The following is a 16,666-nucleotide window of genomic DNA, read 5'->3' as shown; positions in this document are numbered from 1 at the left end:
TTACTAATAATAAAAAACTTGATCATAATAAAACGTTTAATTATAATTCGAGAACAAATTATAACAATAACAGCAACAATAGTAATAATAATAATAATAATAATAATAATAACTGTAATAGAAGGACAAGTAATACATTAAATTAATTATATAACTCTAAAACATCGCAAAATCACATCATTCCTTACATTCAATTTATTGATGAATGCGTTACGCCGTCTCTCGACAGGAAGAGTTCTTTTAAAATGCTGCTTCTTTTCCTACATATATTTTTTTTAATATTTTCTTCTAAGCTACGATCCATTTCATTTCTATTAAACGATTTTTACTTGCGCTCTTCTCAATTATTTACGAATATAACATATATTCAAGTCTGTTTTTTTTTTTTTTGATTAAATGTTTCATGCATCCGTAAATTGATGATTGATTCATTATCGAGCATAAAATGCAATGTTGAAATAATTTATCGTCATTCGTTAAAAAATATCAAGCCTTCCGTGTCGTCTTTCATTGCTTTTGCATTCGTGCACTACTTACTACTAGTTGTCGATCTCTTAAAGAAAATTTTGAAAATATGAAATTGAATATTATCGTGCTTTTCCTTCTTTTTTTTTTTTTTTTCTATATCAGACGAAAGTCGGTTCAAACGGTTTAGCGCAAGAATCTTAATTATGATAAAATATTGTTTTGGTTAGCATATCTTTCGCAAATTTTAATCAACCGAACGTTGACACCTGTCGGTCTTTCTGTTCGAGTTTGTTGTGAGCGATTTGTTTCTTAGCGGAAAGCATTAAGTTGTGGCTAGGGCCTTTGGTCGAATATTAGTAAGGTTATTTAATAAAAAAAGCGCAATTATGTAAATCTCCTCTACCTATTATTATCCGTCCTCCACCACCAGGTCACCATCGTGCCTACATGTACAGACAATATTGCCTGCGCGGTTGGTCATATATGTATATGTATATGTATATATATATATAAATAAATATATATGTATATATTTATATATGTATCTATGTATATATATATTTATATGTTATATATATGTTACATATATCTATTTGCTATCTAGATATGTATATACGCTTCTTATATGCATATACGTATATATATCCGTAAATATATATTTGTATACATACATACAGAACTGGAATATACATATATATCTATATATCTCCAGAACTACCAACTAGCGGACCCAATAGGTAGACGCTTTCGGAACTCCTACATACAATCAACTATAGTTGATTCACTTTTTGACGGGGATCATGTATTGTGAAGTGATTTTCCTGAGATGCGTTGGTTCTCTCTGTGTTGGCTTGAAATCGGGTTTCTCTTAAAGTGGCACAGCAGTTGCTACGCTCGCCCAGCACTGCGTTGCGAATATGCATCGCTTTTTAAATGTCGGTGCATAACAAAAATCAAAAGCTTCTTTAAGCTACGATTTGTAAAAACACTATCCGTTAGCAGCTTCTGCTAGGAAGTAGAAGAAGCATTTAACCTTAATTATAAGAAGTGATTAAGGGGAGAACCAGCCTGTAAAAGTATATTGAAAAGAAAAAAAAAAAAAATTCCTCAATTGACGATTTTTGAAAGAAATCTCTTTTGTTTTTGAACTATAAAGTTTTTCGAAATAATTTTGACGATTTAGGTGAAGTTCTGTATAATGACACGGTATGCAATAACAAAAAAAAATCAGGTAATCGGGTTCACTTGATATTAGTGACTTCTCAAAGACTCATGCCAGGTCAAGCCAAGGCAAGCTAATATCATGCATGCATATCGTTTTGCTCTTTCTTCTGGAAGCGAAACTGCTCCTTTTCAAGGAGTATTCTTCAAATCGAGATCCCGGATGTTATCTAATTTCATTTTCGTATTTCATAGAACAAATTCTCTTGTTAGGGCTGGTAGCTTAAGTAAAGCGTTCTCATCTTTATTAAAAGAAAAATCAAGCTGCCACTGGTCCCTTCTAGAACTTTCCCTTGATTTGTTTAGATTGAAAAACTTTACAATCCGGATTACTTGTATCGCAAGTACCAGGCCACAGTAAGATTTAGTAAACAGAGCGAAAAATCATTTCATCAATTAATTCTTACTTTTATATTAATAATAGTCTTAGCCCTAATTCAATATTTATGTAGACACCCATCAATCATCTCGCGGATGATCAAGAGAGCATTTGTATAACGAAATTTTATATGAAATCGGATTTACTAAGCAATAAATACAAAATGAATGATGATTCACTGAAATTTATTACTATTTTAAATATTTCAAAATCAGAACTTTCGAAATTGGACATAGACTTTTTCGTATATCAACCAGATATTAAATTGAAAAATTTCGCTTAAAATCATATAAAGAAAGAACTCAATCAAACTAAAAACGCACTTAATGTCTTTGTAAATGAAATGTTATGTAATTAAAATTTCTCCTAAAAATCTTCAATCGAATGTATGTAAGAAATAGTAATAGATGTAATAAAAAAAAAATAATAAAAATTTATATATAAATAAAATATAAAGAAAAAAAAAAAAAAAAAACGGAAAAAAAATAAAACAAATACAAAAGGCGCGAGAACAAGAAAGCTAATAATAGCTAACATTTAATTCTTCATATTACTACCGCATAAGCAATATCGACATAAACCTAGCAATTCGAAAATATTGAAAATACAGAAAATATACCGTTTTATTAAAAGAGAAAAATGGAATGCAGACAAAAAAAAAAAAGGAAAATTCTGGACATATTTAGCAATATACCAATCACAACCAACAACAAAAACAAAGTACAAAAGCAAAATAATAGGCATTAAAAAAAAAAAAACATATTTAAAAAAAGGAAAGAGTGAAAACGAAAAACGGTGGAAAATAATTATACCAAAATTGAAATTAAAAAAAAAGAAAAAAAAAAAAAAGGAAAAGAAGAAAAAATGTTCTCTCATTTCGTAGCTAGTAAGGCACTCAAGACCATCGCATTTTTTGTTTGTTATATATATTCTATTTTTTTTTTTTTATTTTAATATACTATTTTTTTCTTTGTATGTATAAATTCAAAATATTGTATTTTTTTAATTAGTTAAATGGAACTAACAAAAAGTAATAATAACAACAATACTGATATGTATATTATTCCTTAAAAAAAAAAAAAAAAAAAAATCTAAAAGATGTATAATTTATAATATTATAAAGAAAGAATACTTAGTATTTTATATATTTAGTAGGTCTGGTCAAAAAATATCGAGCATTTATTCATGGAACTATCCTCGGTTAGATTGCTAAAATTTCAAATAGCCGTGCCCAACTATTTACAGCCTTAAAGGTTAAGTACTTGCTATGGACGTACTCGACTGATTCGAAACGATTTGAAAACTATGGATGTATGAGTGCGCATCATACCATTCAGTCGACAGAAATTTTTAAATTTTATGAATTTCAGAAAACCGTGAGAAACCCTTGCTCGACAAGTGGCGCGACTAAGCATTCCTATGTAGCCGGGAAGTTGTTTAAAGATTAATTCTTCCCCAATTCTTTTCGCTTTACACCTACACGCATTTTAAAGACTCTCTTCAAGTTATTGGGGACTTCGAATATGTTAATGAGAATGCCGACAAATTAAACGTAAATATATTCCCCTTCTTTGTCAGTGGGTCAGCCAGCCAACAGTAAAAAAGCTTCAATGTGACCACGAAGTCATATAACTATAAACATTTTGCAGGAAGTGATCTGCCACAATTTTGAACTATTTTCGCATTTAGGCAAATATATTCTGCGGCCTGTTCATGTCTGTCGATATCGAGTAAACTCGATCGTAATTTGCACATATTGCCGGACAGTATTTTTACCATCGAAAAATGTTTCATTCGATAGTAAAGAAAATTGTATTCATTATCGATAGCTGCCAATTCTTTATAGTGAGTCCATAACCGATAGCTATCGAGTTAGCTCGAATGTCGTGAACATTGACCCAACAACCCTTTCCGGCGTCATATTCTAATGGCAATGACCTTGAGGGCAAGACGACTGTGCTTTACGAAGCTAAATAGTAAAGACATTACGGTAAAGTTTAGGCATTCGTACATATCGGCCTGACAGCTACTGGCCTGAGATGAAAGTAGAAAAATTTATTTTCAAGAGATAGTAAGGTGAACAAATTTAATGCATCATGCATCACCGTGGACACAGGATTCCATCATACTAACTAAAAAATTGAAATTCAATCTACAATTTTTTATATCGAAAATGAGGAAAACCCATAATTACATTTAGCGTAGAGTAGGCGCCGCCTTGGAGATTTCCAAGCCTTTCCCTTATGAAAAATTTGTCTTAAATAAAATGTAGATGATGGTGTAAAAAATATTGAGCCTTATATCTACGATGAGTCAAGTAGGGCAGAGACATGATTTTGCTAAAGCAATTACTTTTCGGAAAACGTCAGAGTTGGGCATAGAAATTATTAATATTTTGCATATAAAGCAAAATGCAATAAATCTCGATACTTTTTCGTTCGAATGCGTATAGATTTTAAACTTCAAATTCAATTTTTGAAAATTCAAATTCAGTTTTTTACATATTAAATAATTTTTAATTAAATTCAGATAAATATATGCTTGGGACTTTGTTTAAAACAAAAATCAACTTGGGTCTGCACCGATTCCACACTGGTTTTTCACAAGATTTTAATGTACTTTTCTATGAAGAACACACGTACGTGCACACTTTAAATTTTAATGAATGTAAAGATTTTAATAATTTCAATTATTTTTTTTTAAGGATCCAGGAAAAAAGATATATCTTTTATTCGTTCAAAATAAAAATATAAGTTGTCATCAACTTACGTCTACGCAAAAATTTTATCTTACCATTACGGATCAAGGATCAACTGCGTCTAAAAAAAAAATTCGCATAAAGAAAGGACTCAGCGTGAAGGCTAGACATTGGGGTATCCGACTTCCAAAGACATTTGGGATGCTCTAATCTTTTCGGCTAAAGTGAATTTTTTTTCGGAAGAGGCGAACAGCTCTTTCCGAAACATCGATCCCTTTAGGGTTCTCGTTATCGATCTAGCTAACATAACGACGAAACACAGAAACGATGCTGTCCTTTCCTGTTTTGAAGGTACTTGGATATTTCATTCGATGCATATGTTGAAGAAATTATTCTTGACATCATCGGTGTATGTAAAGGGTCTCCTAATTTTTACTCGAAATTTAAATTAAATAGAAAGCAGAGTCATTTGTTTATCTAATAATAACGTACGTGCGATAGGGTTATGTATAGAATAGCACGTCGGGCAAAATGGTGTCCACGACTTTGCTGGCACGTACATGCACTCTCCTATCGAAGTTTTCAATGAGCATTTTGCATAGTCGATGCACTGTTGACCCCGCCTTCTTCAATTCACGGGTGATTGTAGGGTTTTTTCTCTTCCTTCAATTCATGGATGGTTGTGGGCTTTCTGGCATACACCTTTGACTTCGAATGATCCCATAAAAAGTAATCCATTGGTATTAAATCACGTGATCTGGTGGCTCTACTCTCGTCGCCGAAACGAGAGGGTACATATCCAATTCAGCCCAAAATTCGCACCAAACTCTTGTGGATGTACTTGTTTTTCGACAATCACTTGTGGATTATCTGAACCTCAAATTAACGAACGGCAATATAACGATTAACGAAGCCATCAACGTGACCGTATATTGTGCGCGATTTGCGGTCGCCAAACTTTCATTATTTTCCACGTATTGCTCAACAATGGGAACGTGTTGCTCTCTTGCGCAATGCAACACTCAACACTTTTCCTTTTCGTTTGCCAACACTTTACTGTGCAAACGACGGCAGGTTCAAATCTTGCACAGGTTTTGGGATATCCTAAATAACAGAATTATGAGAACCATCAGATCGAAATTGAAGATTACACGTTCGAGTTAGCTTCATAACGACAGCCTTAAACCGGTTTCAATTTTTTTCGAAATCATCGCGTCCTGGAACGTCTGTACAATATTACGATTATTTGAAATGTTAATCTTTAAATGCGTATTGTTGCCCATTGTCTATATTCCAGTAAAAATTAATTTTAAAATTAAATGGAATTGAAGTGTAGACAATTGGCAACAATGTGCATTTGAGGCTTAAACATTTCTTCCTCGAAGCACGATCTTTTGAAACCCCAAACAGTCTAATTCCAACAAGTTTCATTCAAATTTTTTACAATACATTTAAAAAAAAACCTTTTCACATAAATGATTTTAAGCCTGCATTGGACAGACAGCATAACATAAAGTAGACGCTATTAAATTTTATATATATGATGTACACAAATAGCATCGTTTCAGCTATTATTGCCTGTCTGTCCGTTCTCTTTTTTATACACAACGTCTGCCCTTATTATACTACTGTGGGCGAATCCCTATATCGTCGGGAAAATTTTTGGTGTACTCGAAGAGTAAAATGTAAATGACTTGAAGCGATGTAAAGAGGAAGCTCCATATTGTTTGCAAAAAAAAACTGCAAAAAAGTGGTAATAGGTGCTGATTTTTGACCTAAACCTTGCGAGCATTATAAAATAAATGGGAGATAGATTTGGATAAAGTTGGTTGTTGATGATGGCGTTTTCAGTGGGAGCTGTTCTGACATTTCTAAATTGCCTTAAGGTTCGTCAAGGTTGTGCATTCCTTACCGGGTTTTGATCCTCGTTGCATAGAAGTCATTAGTAAAGCATTAATGTAATAATTTGCAAAAGGATCTTTGCTGACTATGGCAAACTTGAGGCACTCTTTTCTGCCTTAATACGAAGCTTTAGCTCGTTAAAAGCCGTCCTCTGTTCAAATTCTCTCTCAACTTTGTAATGGTACTTAAGAAGTCCCGTTACACTGTATGGCCTGTATGGATATTAGACTTTTCTGATTATTGCTTCTGGAGAACAACTACAGCAAGTCGCGCAAACGCATTTCATTTTAATTGATAATGATACATATATTAGGCAATTGTTAAAGAGTGGACGCCCTCGAATATTACACGACAGAATATCGTGCATCCTCGACGACTTCCACAATTTTTTGGTAATATATACCTCGAGAATTTTTTTTTAGAAAAGTCTTAGTATAAATGAATATACGTATCACGTGTACTTATACACACACACATATTAAACACTCTAGAAAATGTTGAGTTTCATAAAACTGGATATAGAAGCATCTTAATGGATAATTAATTCAGTGTGCACTCAACTTTCTTTTGACACGATAGATACGTTTCTTAGAAAACCTTGCAAAAAAAAAATCATATAAAAATATACGTATGACATATCGTAAATTTGGGAGTAGGGTCCGCACTTTGTGTTTAAGATGAAGAAACTTCAAATTTAAATTAGGAATAAGAAAATTATTTATTTCATAGAACGAACTACTGATTGTAATTTTCTTTATTGATACTTGAGAGGCATAATGAATAAGTTACTTATTAGCGGCAAATACAAACTCAATCCGAGGACGGGAACTACCTTTTCACGTTGATCATTGAAATTGTTCAAGAATTCTTCAGTGATTGAAAAGAGTTTCGAAACTTTTTATCGATTTACCAAACAACGCGATGATCATGATTCTGCATGAATCTGTGGAGTAGTAGTAAGATTCGCGACCACAAAGTCAATGTTCGCCGGTTCAAATCTTAGTGGTCGTAGGTATAGTGAATGCTAAGTCGGTAAAGGCATAACACTTATCGATTAGGCTAATATCCAGACTAGACTACGGCCAAAATCTACCTAACCTCCTCTTTCTTTCTTTTCCTGTCCTCCTCGAACTACGTTCGAGTTATAACGAGGTAAAGAAAAAAGTGATCATAAAGTTCAGGCCAAGTCACCGACATATACGTGAGCATGAACCGACAGACTTATTACCGTATTTCCGAAATTGCATTTTATTACTGTATACATAAGTTTCTATAAGACGTTGTCAAAATATTTGAATAAAAAAAAAAATGTTATTTCGGTATTCGTGTTAGAACAAAAAAATTAGTATAAAAAAGTGTACTTATTCTTATTAATAAACCGCGTTATTTCAAAATCGATAAAAAGAAGACCGTGTAAAAAAAAAATTGAGTGCATATGAATTGATTGTATATTAATTCAATGCCTATGTATTAATCACAGTAATTATGAACTTCTTTAAGGCTTAATATATTCTAGACTACTTAATGTACCCATATTCATATATATATGTAGGATAGGTTTCCTGCAATGAATTTGTAGTTCCCAAGTTCATTGAGCATAAGAGAGCTTTATTGAACATACACTTATTAATAAAATAATAATCACAAAAATTTTCAAGTCACCTTATTTGGATAGATCTGTATCAAATTTTGTTGAATCTTTCACAAAATTGAATTTGAAGTTAAGAAGCTATTTGCAAAGCTATTTATATAAGAACTTTTATTTAAATGAATTTAAAAATAAAAAAAATAAAAAAATTGTATTGAAATTCAATGTATGTAATATTTTTCTTTTTTCTTTGGCAATAATATTATTTAATCTCTTTTTTTTTATAAGAAAGATTGTAATAAATTTGTATAAAACATTTCAGCGAGATCCTATAAACATAAACAATTGTACATAATACATACATATTAATTAATACATTTCTAGCAAAATTTGTTGTTTTTTCCTTTTCTTATTATCAATAAAAATTATACTATATTTTTTTTTTTTTTTTTTACTAAAAAGAAATGTAAGAAAATTCATTATAAAACAACATATGAAAGTGTAATGAAGATAATCTATAATAGAAATAAAAAAAATAAAAAAAAAAAATAAGAAAAAGCGAATGGGAAAAAAATATTTAAATCAATAAAATATATACAAATTATTTAATGTCATTAATATATAAATATAGTTCTAAACATACTTATATATATAACTATTATCTTTATACATACATATGCATACAAGTTTACATTTCATATATATATATATATATATATATATATATATATGTACATATATACATATAATTGTAATTAATAATAAATACATAATAATATGATTTAGAAAAGCCCTCCAAACTAGTTTCTTGATTTGTATATCTATTCAAAAAAAAATTCTGCAAAATTGTTAAAGGAAAAAAATTTTCTTTTTTTGCAATTTACGGAAGTGAACTTTACTCAGCAAAAGAATAATTTTGCAAAAGATTTTTTTATGTCCCATGACATATGACTCACACATCATGTGCCTTATCAAGTAGTCTTTTTAACTAAAGACTAGCATATCCAAGTAACGTTCTAAATATTGATCGAATTTTAACTTACAAACGTAAACTGTTATCCATATAAGTGGCCTTTAAAGAAAGTTCTATTCCAATCTTTAAAATAATTTTGAATGGTAATGAACCCAACATTACTATGGTAATGAGTAAGCTGGGAAAAAAGAAGGAAGTAGCGACAGAGATAAGGTAAATTACACAAACTCATCGAGTCATCAAATATCGAACAAATCTGTACTGAACTATTCTGGACAGAAAAAACACTGAACCATTCAAATGTTGATGATATAGTTAAATAAATGTTATGTACGCGTGGAATACTGTGGTAGACCGTTTATACGTTCAAAGTATACTTTGAAGAGCAAGAAAAACAATTCATGCTTTTCCATAGCTAACGGCTTTGTTTTTAGTGATTACCAATTTCATTGAAAGAGATTCCGAAGATCATGAATAAGCGAGGACCATAAGGAGCTAACGCATTATTTTGCAGCGCATTGCTATAGTGATTTATCGACCTCATCATCTGCCTCACTTTTTAACAAAATAAAAGAAAAAATGGTTAGATGTATTGAGTTCAAGCGGGAATAATAAAGCCGGCCTCCAAATAAAGAGAATTAAATTTCCACCTTCTATTTATATATAAATGTGTCCGCAAATATGTAGCTAGAGAGATGGAGCTTATCACGAAGAATTTCTAGCGAATTTTAAGAAAATTTGCTTTGCAAAGGGTTTATATAGTTTATATAGTTCGCCTGCATCATCGCAAAGCGCAAATTATTTCAAAATATGGGCTTTAACATTTGCGAATGTTATTATTATTATTATAAATTTAGCCAGAGAATACATTCTAAGACTAATGTCTTAAATTACTAGCATCTAAGGCTTTCGGCTTTATTAAAAACTCTACCCCACTTGAGATTTGAACCCACGACCATTGAGTTGCTAGTCGAGACTGCCGCCTACTCGGTCACTCAGGCGGATCTTGCGAATGTTAAACAGAGACGCCCTGTATAGATTAACCCTTCAATATTCGTCATTTAAACATTGACTTGATCTTTGCGAATTGTCAGAAAACAAGAAGAAAGATTGAAAGGTCATTCTCAATGGCACTTTTTGGAATACTTATATTTCCTTTTTAAGACCACTAATTAAAAAACGCAATATTCGTACGTTTACCTGTGCAACGGCGCCTATAAAATGTTTATTGCAATTTTAAGAAAACAATGCTTCAATCCTCGTAGTTTGGAGCGGGAGACTTGGTTTTACTCATCACATACTGTACATATATTAAAGCTAGTTTTCGTTTGTTGTTCTAAATGTAAAATTGTGTGAACTAGAGGTGCAGTAAAGTAAGGTAAAAAGATGTGGAAACGCTGTAGTGCCATACGACCCGCCAACCTAATACCCTATATATATGCTCAGTTTTGTGTGTGTATGTTTCGTAGTTTTCATCATTACCTAATGCAGTTTTTAAAACCGTTAATATATTGATTTAACGACAAACTTTTTATAATGATATGTCTTTGCATAACGATAGCTAATAATAGCAATAATAACAACAATAATAACAATATAACAATAATAATAATAACAATAACAATAATAACAACAATAATAACAATAGCAATAACAAAAACAAAAACAATGACTAAAACAAAAAGAATAACAATAACAAAAACAATAACAATAACAATAATAACAACAATAATAACGATAGCAATAACACAAACAATAACAATAATAACAATAACAAAAACAACAAGAATAACAATAATAATAACAAAAACAATAATAATAACAATAATAATAATAAATAATAATAATAATAAATAATGATAATATATAAAATAATAATATGATAATATAATAATAATAAAAATATTGTTATTGCTATTATTATTATTGTTATTATTATTGTTATTATTGTACTTTTGAAATGTAAACAATAGCAAGTGGATGGCAAATGTACGCAAAACTGGAACAAGCAGCAACGACCACATGCGGTACTAGCTCTACAACACCGAACACACACCTAAAGTTTTACAACAATACTGTTTTTTTAACAGGGTTGCGATAACAAAGTCTAAAGTAAATCTAATAAAATTGTTTCTAATTACAAATATTAAACAAATTTTAAGACGCCAGCTGCCGCAAATTATCAACAATGCTATGTTTATTTTCTTATATAAATTTCCGCAAAATATATACAATTATTTCGCAGGATGGGGAAAAAGAGACAATGCGAAATCAAATAAATGATATAATAACGTTGCGCCGCCATCTCACAAATTCCAAGCCACAACTATTACCGACAGTCTTATTCCCCACTTTTAAGTACTGGAACAAGGTGATTAGAAAATGAAATTAAATACCAGTTAGACTATAACTGGAGTCGTGAAATAAATTTTCTCTTAAGTCATAGGTCTGACAGATAAATTCATCTCACATGCAGTTTAATTTATAGTGAAAATATTATTTATGCTCTCGCACCTGGCAATACTTTCTTGATGACGGGATGTCAAACATTTATATTAATTTACTTCGTTTAAACTAGAAGAAGCAAAGCAAATATTTTCGATTCTGGAGAAATTTTTCGGGTGGAAAAATTGCAATATTAGAAATTGTGTGATATTAAAAAGAAAAAACAAATAGATTTAAGTTAAGACAAATAGTTTCTAGAAATTAACACGCATGTAACCTGAAAATGTTAAAATATTTTCGCAAGCTTAGTGAGTATCGAGACAATCACAATTCGTGTTATTGTGTGATTTTAATTATTTATTTACGTTTTTCATAATGCATTTCCAGGTCGTCATAACTCTGCTACCCTCGAATATGGCCAAAATAACACCGATGTAGTTGATGAAATGGAACAGTCGTCAAAACATAATTCATTGCGTTCAACATCAAGCTTTTGCGACGAGGTTTTTCTTGAGGAGTTATTTAAGGCATCTGACGGAACTGAAGTGCTAGATAATGTAGACGATGACGCCATTAGTTGCGGGGCTTTAAGTCTTGATGCATTTAACAATGCCGGTCTAGGAGGTACTGCAGGAGTTTTAAATAATGCTGTTGCACTTATGACAGATAAAGGTAATTTTCCACATCATCTTACTCCAAGATTATCAGCGTAGACAGCTTCGCAGAAAAACTCTATGCAAGATGCACTGCACTTGCGTCATATTTGACCGCATATTCCAAAACTTTTTGTACTTGATCACCTCTCCAGGATTTGACATATAAAAATTTTGCACTTTTACCAATAAGCTGGGATATTTGCCTATACATTTAACAAAACAATCCGCTATGTGTTCGCATTCATTGTCCGCTGTATTATAGTTTCCGTCTTAGCTTTTCGGTCTGGACGGATATTTGTGAAGGAAAACAGTCATATTCATAAGTTTAAAGAGAGTTTGTTCGGGTTCACCATTATGGGCATTAATCATTTCTTCAAATATTTCCAAACATTTTAGATGCAAATTCACAGAATCTGAAAATTCTTATACTTTTTATTTATGCTTAATCCTTAACAACGCATAATTTTGCTAAATTTTGAAGTTGGTTAAGATTGGCTAAGTTTGGTTAGCTTCGACATGCTTGATGAAACAACAAAATAAAGGGATAAAAGAATAACAAAATTACAGATTTGTAAAAGAACGACATAAGAGAACATTTGAATAATATAATAATAGCATAGCATATTATGAATGAAATAGTACAAAAATTGACATCCTACTTCATGCTTCGTACTTCTAAGCTTTGCTAAGTAAAGAAATAATCGGGGGTAATCTTAAACATATGAAAATATTGCAAATAATTCCAGGATGAGACTCTGGAGAGCATTTTTGATTTGAATTGGATTTTTTTTTTGTTCCTGTTCATTTTCAGATGTCTTCAAATACCATTCACGTCTTTGCATGACTTTGTGCTCTATCGTAAGTGAGCCCAATTGTCTTAGCTACTTTGTGCAATATCTGGAAAGTAAAAACGCTTTGCTGCTTATTAAATTTTATTTGGATACGGAAAATTTTAAAAATTCTGCAATTGCACAATTAAAAAAGGAAACTAAAGGTAATTTCACTACCTTGCAAGAACCAATGGAAAGAGACATTTCGTTGCCCTCAACTTCGGAATGTCAAGCAATAAATAATTATGCTGACGACGAACGCATACAAGAGAAACGTGTCGATTGCGATTGCGATAGCGATGTACCTGAATTGAAAACTTTATGCGATCTTTCGATGCGTAAGCCGATCACCGATGACGAGAAAAGTCAAATTTTTGCAGAGACTAGTAGACATTTATATCGATGTAGCGATAATCAAAAGCTCAAAGCTTCCTCAGAATTGTCATTGTGTAGTAGTAATTTTAGCAGCAATGTGTGTTTAAACGAGTTCCTGGACAGTATACAAATTAGTGATGTCAGCATCAAGGACGCTTTGACTATTTATCAGAAATACCTCATAGTTGATGCTGCGGTGGATCATATCAAACTCCCAGTAGATATTATTTCAAAAATTTCATTGATACTCTGTAGGAAATCAAATGAAATGGACACGACGGACACTTTACCTATTACGGCTGATTGTTTTGTAGAGGCTCAACATTTTATATTAGAAAAGCTGGAGAAGGAATTTTTAAATGATTTCCTGCAAAGCAACTATTATTTCAAATATTGTGTTGAACTTATCGAAAATCAAGATTTAAATATCTGCGATATTTTACACAGTGAAGTTACACTATTCTATTTTATGGAATATTTGGAGCAACAAGGAGAGCGCGACTGTTTAGATTTTTGGTCTACCGCCATTAATTACCGCAAAAGTTATGTTGCTTTCGAAAATCCTATTCGTAACGAAGATGAAGCACGGGCAGACGCCATGATCATATATGAAAGGTTTTTCTCCTTGCAAGCTGAGTGTGGATTATGGGCTTCAAGTAAACTTCGAGCGTACGTCGAATCAACAATTTGTTCTGAAGCTTGGATAAATTATTGCTTTGATTTGCCATTAAAAGTGGCAGCCAAGTATTTGGAACGCAAACATTTGAAAAACTTTCTGAAATCTTCGCTTTTCGACAATTATCTTAAAGAGTTAAAATCGCGTATAGAAAATGAGAAAGAAATTAAAAAAATGCCTTTAAGACGTAGTGCAAGTGACAAAACAACGAACAGATTTCGTAAAAATCGATCTGATTGCATATTGGACAGGAAACCATTTATATCTCAGAGGAATACCTTGTTGGCCAGCATGGATAACAACCACTCGTCTTCACATTTTAAACAATTTAAATTAGATATCGATTCCAGTCAACTAACTAATCCCGACTTATTGTGGCATCGTTCACACGCCGGCAATGGTAATGGTTTAAAATTTGGTTATGTCAACTCTTTAGGACGTTATGAACGAGATTTTGTGAAGCCCAGTGATGCTCTAATACAAAATTCCCTTAAGAGTACTCATAATAAATTGAAAAAAGCAGTAAGAAAACTGGTAAACCTGCCCCAAGACAGCGTTCAAGAAGAGATTGCTTGGCAAGTGGCTGAGATGATTGTTAAAGATATTACTAAAGTAACAATGGGTGGTGGCGGTGGTGATAATAAGAGTTTGGTTAAAACCGAATCAAAAGCCAATTGTCTTTAATTTTCTTATAAGTAAGAGAAGCAACTCTAATAAGACAATATTTGCTCTTGTCTACTGTACATAGTATTAAGTTATTTTCTTATCTTCTCAGTGCAAGCTTGATACCACAAAAATACTTTGATTATTATTGCTAAGAGCGCTGGAAACAGGAAAAAGATAGATAGACTTAAAACAGAAAGGCAGACACAAAATATTGCTTTAATTCCAGTTGTTTTCAAGCCATCAACTCGTAGACGCAAAATTTTACGTTTCATTTTAAAGGTTTTTTATTTCGAAAAAAAAAAGAAGCGAAAAACGATAATTTTCCTTAAAGGCTCAAAAAGTTACTTTTATGAACATAATTAACCTCGATTTTAAATTTATTAAAAAAAAAAAAAACTATACGTACAATTTATACTTATATCTATATATACATATATACATGTTATTTTTATTATTTTTTAAACCAGAATTTACATTATTATTATCTATATATTTATATTATGATTATTATTATTATTATGTCACATGTGCACACACTATAAACATGTACTTCATATACTATCTACTAATAATTGTGATTATCATCGATCAATTGCTCTCTTGTGAAAAATTCAATATTTTTTGTTAAATTTATCTACAAGCTTAGTACAAATTTTGTTAATATTCTATCTGCTTAGCATTTCTTTTAATTTCAGTTGCACAATCTGTACTAACTGAATATATATATATATATATATGTATTTATCGAATTTATAACAATTTATTTATGACACATTTGAAACGAATCTCTTTATTTTATTATACTTTTACTGATTGTGTATTATTTTCCATATTATTTTTTTTTATTTTTTTTTTTTAGTTAACACAAATATATATACATAAATGAAGCGTATACGTATATTTTTTTGAAACATTACTTAATATTTAAATAGCATGTTTACCCATTCGTCCAGTCGAGCAAAGCCGGCTATAAGTATCTTACGTTACTTTGCCTAAAGCAATTACATAATTTTCACCAATTTTTCTCGAGAAATACATAGCCTTTCTTCTCATCTTATGAAGAGTCTAGGTGTAGATAAGTGGCCTAGTCCAATTAATTTTTCATAAATTTCCTCCTTGGACTGGAGCAGTATGGTAAAAGATTGGCTTATCTCTCCCTTTCTGGATGTTGCATATGCAAAAACTTAATATACAGGTGTTAGGTAATGTAGAGTGTAATTGCGTTTGTTGGAGATCTGTACACATCACCTCGAGGAACTAAATATTAATACTATAGCATTATTCATTTTGTGGTCTCGAAAGTAAATGAAAATGAAGTACACTTCTTATTGGGATTTAGATTTTATTTTTTTTCGGTACATTTTTTGGACCTTGCTATTATTTGTGGAATACTACGTTATTCAAATGTTCTCTACAGCAAATCTTACACGACTGCATCCTGGATATTGTGTGAGTAATTCTCGATAACGTGTCTGCACATAGCGGGCAATGGCTCAACTATAACCTGATTGAGATTCGCTTTCAAAGCGTCAAGAGAAGGATTAAGGATCGTCGCGCATAAACTCGACCTTCTGCATAACCCCAAAAAAAAAAAAAAAAAATTCTCGTTCTGAGAAATCATGCCACAAAAAATCAATCAATGGCTTTCTCAGGTGCCTTCAAATACCTCAAGTTTGGTAGAACATTGGATGCTCTTTCACACAGTTTGGTGTTGAGAATGGATTGAATCAATCGAAGGACACGCTTACCGTAGCATACAACTGAAGGTACCTCGGTTTTGTAAAGGGTG

The 16,666-nt window shown here is 31.5% G+C and overlaps 1 protein-coding gene and 1 long non-coding RNA gene across 2 annotated transcripts; both read left to right on the top strand.

Annotated features, from left to right (window-relative positions):
* Positions 1–3,145: 3,145 nt before the first annotated feature.
* LOC119633383 lies at positions 3,146–7,280 on the top strand. Its single transcript, XR_005246871.1, has 2 exons — positions 3,146–4,706; positions 4,773–7,280. It is a non-coding gene; the product is annotated as an uncharacterized LOC119633383 (long non-coding RNA).
* Positions 7,281–11,173: 3,893 nt separating this feature from the next.
* Positions 11,174–15,273, top strand: LOC119633679 (A-kinase anchor protein 10, mitochondrial). The gene is made up of 4 exons (XM_038027354.1): positions 11,174–11,600; positions 11,676–11,982; positions 12,062–12,346; positions 13,142–15,273. Exons 2-4 carry the CDS (start codon positions 11,958–11,960, stop codon positions 14,893–14,895), a joined length of 2,064 nt encoding a protein of 687 aa, XP_037883282.1. The 5' UTR covers positions 11,174–11,600; positions 11,676–11,957; the 3' UTR covers positions 14,896–15,273.
* The last annotated feature ends 1,393 nt before the right edge of the window (positions 15,274–16,666 follow it).

The sequence above is a fragment of the Glossina fuscipes genome, unplaced genomic scaffold, assembly GCF_014805625.2.
Source record: "Glossina fuscipes isolate IAEA_lab_2018 unplaced genomic scaffold, Yale_Gfus_2 2, whole genome shotgun sequence".
Taxonomy (NCBI): domain Eukaryota; kingdom Metazoa; phylum Arthropoda; class Insecta; order Diptera; family Glossinidae; genus Glossina; species Glossina fuscipes.
Note: the sequence above shows the minus strand (reverse complement) of the source record. Positions and strands in the feature narration are given on the sequence as shown.

Excerpts from the sequence above, each read along its gene's own strand:
- LOC119633679 (XM_038027354.1), top strand. The coding sequence starts at position 11,958 with ATGTTAAAATATTTTCGCAAGCTTA. Across the intron at positions 11,983-12,061 it reads AAAATATTTTCGCAAGCTTA|GTCGTCATAACTCTGCTACC; the intron begins GTGAGTATCGAG and ends ATGCATTTCCAG. Across the intron at positions 12,347-13,141 it reads TGCACTTATGACAGATAAAG|ATGTCTTCAAATACCATTCA; the intron begins GTAATTTTCCAC and ends GTTCATTTTCAG.